General features: G+C 53.2%; 1 protein-coding gene across 3 annotated transcripts; it reads right to left on the bottom strand.

The window, feature by feature from the left end:
* Positions 1-4,690: 4,690 nt before the first annotated feature.
* On the bottom strand, positions 4,691-7,766 carry ISOC2 (isochorismatase domain containing 2). Of its 3 annotated transcripts, none has more exons than XM_006026767.3 (6): positions 7,677-7,766; positions 6,509-6,676; positions 5,799-6,011; positions 5,473-5,543; positions 5,139-5,256; positions 4,691-4,839 (listed from the first exon to the last, which is right to left on the bottom strand). In XM_006026767.3, the coding sequence occupies exons 1-6, from the start codon at positions 7,749-7,751 to the stop codon at positions 4,759-4,761; spliced, it is 726 nt and encodes a 241-aa protein (XP_006026829.2). In that variant the 5' UTR covers positions 7,752-7,766; the 3' UTR covers positions 4,691-4,758. The 3 variants fall into 3 exon arrangements, with proteins under 3 accessions (XP_006026829.2, XP_014376857.1, XP_006026828.1); XM_014521371.2 differs by having other exon boundaries at positions 6,509-6,574; XM_006026766.3 differs by having other exon boundaries at positions 6,509-6,644; positions 7,677-7,701.
* Positions 7,767-7,838: the final 72 nt, after the last annotated feature.

Raw genomic sequence — 7,838 nt, 5'->3', positions numbered from 1 at the left:
GCAGACACTTGTGTGCATGCAGACTCACAGGCATGCATGTGCCCACAATCAGGCACACTCATGCACAATCAGGCACACTCACATATACACCCATACAGACAGGCATACTCACCTGCTTATTGATGTCACTTCTGTATACCTTGGAAATCACACACACACACATATGTAGATATGCACCTACATGTACACTAACGTGCTCATGACCATGCCTGTGCATTTACAAGTATGTGTGCACTCACAAGTACAGGAGCAAACTAATTATTCTCCATCTGGAGATACTCTTGGACTCTTCACAAGCACACTCACATATACAGTCAGACATTTTCATGCAATGCCACACACCTTCATGTACCATTACATATGCACATACACACACTTGCACACACATTCATGCAGACTCACTTTCACCCAGACACATGCCTGCCCAGACATAGATACTCATTCAGTTATTGTCACACTTGCTCCCACAAATATGCGCACTCACACAAGCATGTGATTGCTCCCACTCACACTTGCACACACAATCACAGCGTCATAGGTTCACACCCATACATGCAGAGGTATTCACATATTCATATACATGTACATACATTCATATACACTCACACACATGGGCAGCTGCATGCACTTATATGCACAATCACCCATTCAGCATCTATTTCTTTAAAGATGCATAAATATGTTAAAATCTAGAGGATACTGCAATGGGGATTTTTTTTTTAAATATGCCTCATTAGCTTTCTATATGCCAGCCAGTAAAATACCAAGGCAATCATGTTGCATCTGTATCACTTGTGTATGTGTGCAGAGAGAGAGCATCATATGTGCACTCTGCAACTGAAAGAGGTCTCAAGTCAAGAATGATGAGGGGAAAAGCTGGTTGCAGTCAGGTGCTTGGGAATTGTCTTAAAATAAACACATGCACACACAAATGAGCTGACATGCAAAAATCATCACACACACACACACACACACACACACACAGATCAGAACACACCCAAATACTCCCAGATGCAAGATGCACCAAATTGCTCCACGCAAACAAAGAGGAGAAAACATGCATATACAACCATAGCAGGAGCATGCACATACAGCAGCACTACCACATAAAACGAAGAACACTCACACAAAGCAGCAGCAGCCTTACATGCACGCGTGCACACAAATACACAGCGCACAGACACACTGATTCTCTTACACTCGGCTAGCAGAATGCACTCATATGCACACATACACATGCCTGCTGACACAAAAGCATCTATCACACATTCACAGTGCACACATTGACACGCGCTGTAATTCAGACACATACACCAACACTCTCACAAACTAAAAGCATCATATGCACATGCCGTAATATAAATCACAACACTCCCCATTCCCAGCAAAACTCTTACACACACACACACACACACACACACACCCATTTTGAGGGCACCATTTCAAGGACTCAGCCACACACACAATGCAAGCTGACATATGCCTCAACCCCAGTGCAATTCTGTCTTTCTCTCTCACACACACACACACCATCTCTACAACACATATATAGTCAATACAAACGTTGGCACATACCAACCAACACCAGCATACACATACACAAGGCAAACCAGACTGCATGCCATCATACAGTCAGCAACATGCTCACACAAAAACACATGGAGTATGTTCCCTAAATGTTGCCTTCTCTGTCTGAGGAATGTGTGTGAGTGTGTGTTGTTATCTCTTTCAGCACCAGATGCACTGAATGGAGACACGCATACACCCCTCTCAGTAGTGACACTTCAATATCAGCACACACAGTGACTACACTTCAGTAACAGACTAAGTGGAGACATGCATACGCAGTAATGACAAATTGGTGCAAAACAGTCTGAGAAAAGACACACATGCATGTGTGCAGACAAAACTCAGAGCACTAGCACTTTAGCACAAGATATACAGAGCCTGTCTGGGCATGCATGTAGACACACACAAACACATGCCTGCACATGCACATACATCCCAGCAACAGATTCCCTCCAGTCCTGGTTCCATTGACCATCACCACAGCAACCACATCGTGCTCCCCCATTGACCATCACCATGGCAACTACATCCCTCCTAGCCCTGCTTCCCATTGACCATTGCCACAGCAACTACATCCCTCCTAGCCCTGGTCCCCATTGACCATTGCCACAGCAACCTCAACCCTTCATTCTTTCTCCCATTGATCACTGGCCAACAGAACGATGTTACCATCCCTGCTCCCCCCTCTTCCCCATGAATTGGGACCACTGGGGGACCTGGGAGGGAGTGGGGAGGTGGAGGGGGTTGCTCAATTTCTTCTTACCTCGCTCTCTGGTAGAAAATCCCCGTTTACAAAATCCCCTTAGCTCTGCTTGCAAATCAGCGCTGCCGGTGCCAAAAAAACATGCTTAAAAAACCCATTGGGGGGCAAAATCCTGGCTCCCCCCCAGCTCTGCTCCCCCTGCATTTGGGAAGCTGCCAACTCCCTCCCTCCCAGCCCAGCCCCAAGTCCCTACAAAAATCATAAAAATCAGGGACTTTCTATTAAAAACTGGGATTCTTTTATGGGGAGGAGATGCCAGGGTCTGAGTGAGCCACCCTGCCCAGACAGTGCAATTGGCTAGCTGGCAGTGGGGGGGTGGGCAGCAGGGCCTCCATTGGTGGAGCCTGCCCAATCCGTGGCTTATTGAAGACCCCCCCCCTCCATATTTGCCAGTGCCAGGACCCTCCCCACATATCTGCCCTGTCTTCTCCCAGGGAAGGGGAGGGGGGGAGGGTAGTGCTTTTCATTAACAAAAAAAGGTTAACTCCCAGCTTCTGATTGGCCAGGGAATGGGATGCAGGGGTGTAAGATTGGCTGGACCAGGCAATCAATCACCATCCTGTTAAGGGGTGGATGGGGGGACTTGGGGGGGAGGTGTTGCCTGGGGAGAGGGGTGAAGGAGGAGGGTGCTGTGGGGGAAGGGAAACTCAATACATTGACAAGGAGAGAAGGAAGGAAGGAAAAACCAAGCCAAAATATGGGGAGAAAAGACAGAATATGGGAATGGAAACAGACAGACAGATCAAAAGACAAAATAAATATGGCAGTGAAGAGAGATTGACAGACAGAAGGTGGGGGGTGCGCAGAATCAGGCAGCCTTGAGGCCCTCCTTACACTAAGAGGTACCTCCCCCCAGGGCTCCCCACCAGCCCTCCATGCAGCAGAACTGAGTCCAGCTCCCAATCAGCTCATTAGCATCAGGCAGGTAATTAAAGCAGCAGAGCAATGAGTGCAATTTATGCTGCGCACTGGGACCAGAGAGGCCCTGGGGCAAGAACTGCGCTGTGAAGCACCAGGGCAGCGGGTTGGACTGGGGACCACTGGGGCAGATCAGCAGCTGGGCCACCAGTGCCACCTAGCCCCCACCTTATAAACAGTCAGACTTTAGAGCACAGGGCCGCAATCCCAGTGACCATTCTTTTCACAATAATTCAGATTCATGGGAAGATAACAGCCTACTACTGCTGATGGCCATTCAGGGAGTAGCTCCTCCAGGGCTGGTGGAAGAGGCCTATGGTCTCTGGTGAAAGTCTGGGGGGCAGAGGGCAGCACCCCCTGGTGACAGGGTGGGGGCAGGGCCTGGGTTGGTGGGATGGAAGGGGGTGAGGCTTTATGGGCTGGGCACAGCCATTAATCCTGAGGGCTGTACCAGGACAAGCTCCCTTCCAGGTGTGGTCACAAAAATTAGTCATACTCCTTCAGCTCCTCTGTGCAGACACACTCCATGAGGGGTCCCCAACACCGCTGCCCCACCTTGGAAACTAACCCAGATTAACTGCAGCTTTGATCTAAATGCAGTTGCCACCACAATCATCATCTTTCCCACAAGCAAAAAAACTCTTGCTGAGACATCAAGGCCCATGGAAAGAAAGCCTGGGCACAGCTCTGAGCTGGGAGTGGACATTGTAAGCACCTTGACCTGACCCCATGGCTCTGGCCAAACCTGCAGCTGTAGACAGAAGTAGCCCCATTTGGTTTAGCTTAATTCACTTCCAAAGCAACTTAGGCTGAACTTAAAGCAGACCCGAAGCCTTTCTGAATCCTTATTCAGATGCTCAGTCATGCAGTTATTCTGGGGAACATGCCTTTAATGCAGAGTAAAAATGTGTTTACTTAAAACAGTTTAATTCACATCAGAAGCGGATTAACTGCAGAGGTGGCTGCTTCTCAGCATGGGTTGTGGAGGCCTAGGATAACCAGCTCCTATAACGCCCCATCAAGTGGTGGCTGCATCTCAGTGGTGAAGGCAACTGTTTTTGAAATCAGGGATTGTGGCAAATTTGCTCAATTAACCAATGTTCCTGGCGGGGCTTAAAATCTTGTTGCTATGGAGACCTCCTGGCCTTGCTCTGAGCAGGCCCTATGCAGTGTGCGGCACTAGTCACATACGTGGGGGCATAGGGGCACATGCCAGCAATGGAACCAAAGCAGCCCACACTCCAGCAGGCCCAGCGGGGCAGGCAGGGGGCTCTGTGTTATGTTGGGGTAGGAGGCAGATGCTGCACTGCCTGGTGGCATGTGTACACATTGTGTGTGTAGTGCTACCCCCTCACACAAGCACTCTGCCCTACACACACAGCAGGGGGCAGCATTCTGCATGCACACACCTCCTGCCCCACAGACATAGGCACATAGAGGCAGTTTTTCAGTCTTTATTGGGATGCTGCTTGCCCCCTGCTTGCTCTTAGGGTAGCTGAGGCAGAGGCTCAGTTGCCCAGGGGGTTCTGGGCCTGGAAGAAGGGCAAGAGGCCACTGTCAGGTGCTGGCTCCTTAATCATTTTCTGGATCTGGAATAAGAAGCAGGGCTGAGTGTGAACAACCCCTCCCCACCGCTCCAGTGCAGCACAGGGTGGTTCAGGGCTAGGAACAGAACAGCCCCTTTGCCCACTTGCATCTAGTAGCCAGGCATCCTGGCTCCCAGCCCCCCTACTATAGCCCACTAGACCCCTTCCCTCTCTACAAGCTGAGGCAGAACCCAAGTGTCTTGAGCTCTGCTCTAACCCACCAAACCCCACTCCCATCCCAAGCTGTAAGAGAACCCAGGTGCCCTGACTCCTGGCCCCACAAGTCACAAAAAGGATGTTACCTGGCGGAAGTGGGGATGTGCAGCATCCTGCACCAGCTGCAGGACGAGGCCTTCACTGGTGGTGAGGAAGGCCCCACTCTGCCTCAGGCGGGTGAAGGCCACCAGGCGGTCCAGCTGGCTGCAAGGTTGGGGGGAGGGAGGGGCATAAGCACAGCCACCTGCTGTGGAGTCCCTGCTCTCACTCCCCACCCAGCCCCTCACCCTCCTCCCAGGGTACTGGCCCAGCCCCTTACTGGGAGACCTGACCCCACCACTGCCCAGCACCCACCACCCCAGGGTTCCCTTCCCAGCCCTTGCTACCCCACCTCTAACCCCTACCCCTGCCCAGCATCACCTGCGGGATGAGCAGGCATCAGCCACCACGTGCACATCCAGACCACGCTCCAACAGGTCCAGTGCTGTGCTCTGGGGACAGCAGCATGAGACTGGTATTCCCCACCAACCTGACAATGACCCAGCCCCCGCCCCTGCTGAGCATCCTCACCCCCAGATAAGACCCCGTCCCTCCATGAAAACCCTGGACTCCTGATTTCCACCCACATGAGATGTCTTCCCTGCCCAAGACTCCAGGGTTCAACTCTCCCCCCTTCTCATGGCAGCCCTGGACCCCTGGGTTCCACTCCCCTCCCCCCCAGCCAATTGTGCCCCATACACCAGTACCATGATGCAGGCCTGGGTCTCAATGCCACAGAGGAGAACAGAGCACAAGTCAGGCCGGGCACCCAGCTCCCGCTCCACCTCGGGCACCAACATGCTAAAGCAGGTCTTGGGGATCTTGCGTAGAGCTTGGGCACCCAGCTCAGGCACTGTGGGACCCAGGCCCTGGGGGTACTGCTCTGTCACCACCACTGGTACCTCCAGCGTCTGTGCTACCTGCAGAGAGGAAGAGAAGAGTGACTAGGCTGAGCCAGAGTGCTGGGGTTCTCACGCAGCTGACAGAGGGTGCAGGAGACAGATGGAGGCTAGAAGCCATAACACCTTCCCTCAGGTCTGGGAAGGAAGTGGGGCCTGGAGGGTTAAAGCAGGGAGCCAGGGTTTCTGGGGTCTATCCCAGATGTGGGGTGGTGGGGAGGGGGACAGGGCTGTGTTACCATTCAGTCCCTTCTCTTCTGGCATCACCTGGTGGCCCTTCTCTGCAACAGCAGCTTTGTAACCACTGGGTCCCCATCTTCCCTGAAGGGGTGGCACAGCTCCAACAGGGAGTGGGTGTGGGCAGGTCTTTCATCTGCCTGCTCCTGAACAGGACCATTGGTGGGGTTCATCCAGGGACTTTCTCATCCGGCACTGAGATGTGGCCACCTCTGGGGTGGGCCCTAGCAGGTATGTGGTGGCTGTATCAAACACTTGCTTGGACCACGCGGGGATGTTACCTGCAGCATCCGAGCAGCCACTGCCACGATTTGGGGGAAGTAGGCAACTGTGGGGCGGAACTTCTCCTGCATGTCGCACAAGAAAAGGATGCTGGTCTTGGGTACCACCTTCCCCAGCCGGGTTATGGACATCTCTCTAGTTAGAGCCAGAGGAATGGGAAGGGCTACCTAGAAGGGGACAGGACCCCTGAGCACCCAGTGCCTCTCTCCTAGGGCTGATGAAAGGGTACAGTCACAGGCTCCTTCCCCTCTAAGGTGTGCTGGTTCTACTGGGGAGTGGGGAATAACCACTGGTTCATGTGCCTGCCAATCTGAACAGCTGTGGGCACTGTGTGAGAGACACTGGCCCTTGGTGGACAAAACCAGAACTGCCATGCAAAGTAGGTATATAAGGGGTGGAAGTAAGTGTGTGTGTGTGTGTGTGTGTGTCCGTCCGTCCCCATGGGATTACTGGGGGAGCCAACCCAACCTATGTGCCCTCGTGTCATGCTGCCTTGACTCTGGATGTCCAGGTGTGTGTGCTGAGCCCTTTGAATGTGAGTATGAAAGCCCACTGGGGTTTGTATGCGCAAGGCTGCCTCCTCCACAGTACACATATGCATTGGGGGCAGCCTCATGTTTGAGCATGTTGGTAGACATACATGAGTATTCCCTGAGAGTGCTGGTGTGTCAGGATCTTGCTACCTAATGTCTCAGAGAAGGGCTGTGCACATGTGTCAGGCCAAAGAATCACAGTATGTGTGAGCACATGCACCTGTCAGCCCAGAGCAGTGGGAGTGATATGCACTCCAGGCAGGAGAGGAGTAATATATGTACACACACATATGCCAGAGGGGGGCGGGGAGGGGGCAGGCAGTGTGTGTGCATGTGCCTGCGCCAGGCTGGGGGAGAAGGCAGTGTGTGCTAAGATCAGGAGGGGCAGGAAGGTATGTGCACGTGGGTGTGCCAAACTAGGGGGGCAGGCAGTGTGTGTACACGTGGGTGCGCCCGGCTGGGGGCAGGCAGCATGTGTGCACGTGCAGTGAGGCTGCGGGAGAGAGGCGAAGGCAGCGTGTGTGCACGCACGTGCCAGGTCAGGGACTGGCAAAGACAGCGCGTGTGCCCGGCCCTGTACCCTTCCCCAGGTTCTGGACCCCCGACTTCCCCCCCGCCCGGTGACTCCACTCACCTCCGCACACCCACCAGCACTGCCTCCCAGCCAATCAGCACTCGCGACAATTATGCCCCGCCCCCTACCAGTCATTGGCGTCCTGGCAAAGCTGACCAATCATGGGCTCCTTCCCGCCCTGCTCTTAGCCAATCACAGCGTACTAAAACTCTCTTCCCCCCC

This window comes from Alligator sinensis, unplaced genomic scaffold (genome assembly GCF_000455745.1).
Source record: "Alligator sinensis unplaced genomic scaffold, ASM45574v1 scaffold709_1, whole genome shotgun sequence".
Lineage (NCBI taxonomy): Eukaryota > Metazoa > Chordata > Crocodylia > Alligatoridae > Alligator > Alligator sinensis.
The sequence above is the reverse complement of the archived record's forward strand: the minus strand, read 5'-3'. Positions and strand labels throughout refer to the sequence as shown.

Excerpts from the sequence above, each read along its gene's own strand:
- ISOC2 (XM_006026767.3), bottom strand. The coding sequence starts at position 7,751 with ATGACTGGTAGGGGGCGGGGCATAATTGTCGCGAGTGCTGATTGGCTG. Across the intron at positions 6,677-7,676 it reads GTGCTGGTGGGTGTGCGGAG|GTAGCCCTTCCCATTCCTCT; the intron begins GTGAGTGGAGTC and ends GTCCCCTTCTAG. Across the intron at positions 6,012-6,508 it reads TGGCTGCTCGGATGCTGCAG|GTAGCACAGACGCTGGAGGT; the intron begins GTAACATCCCCG and ends TCCTCTCTGCAG.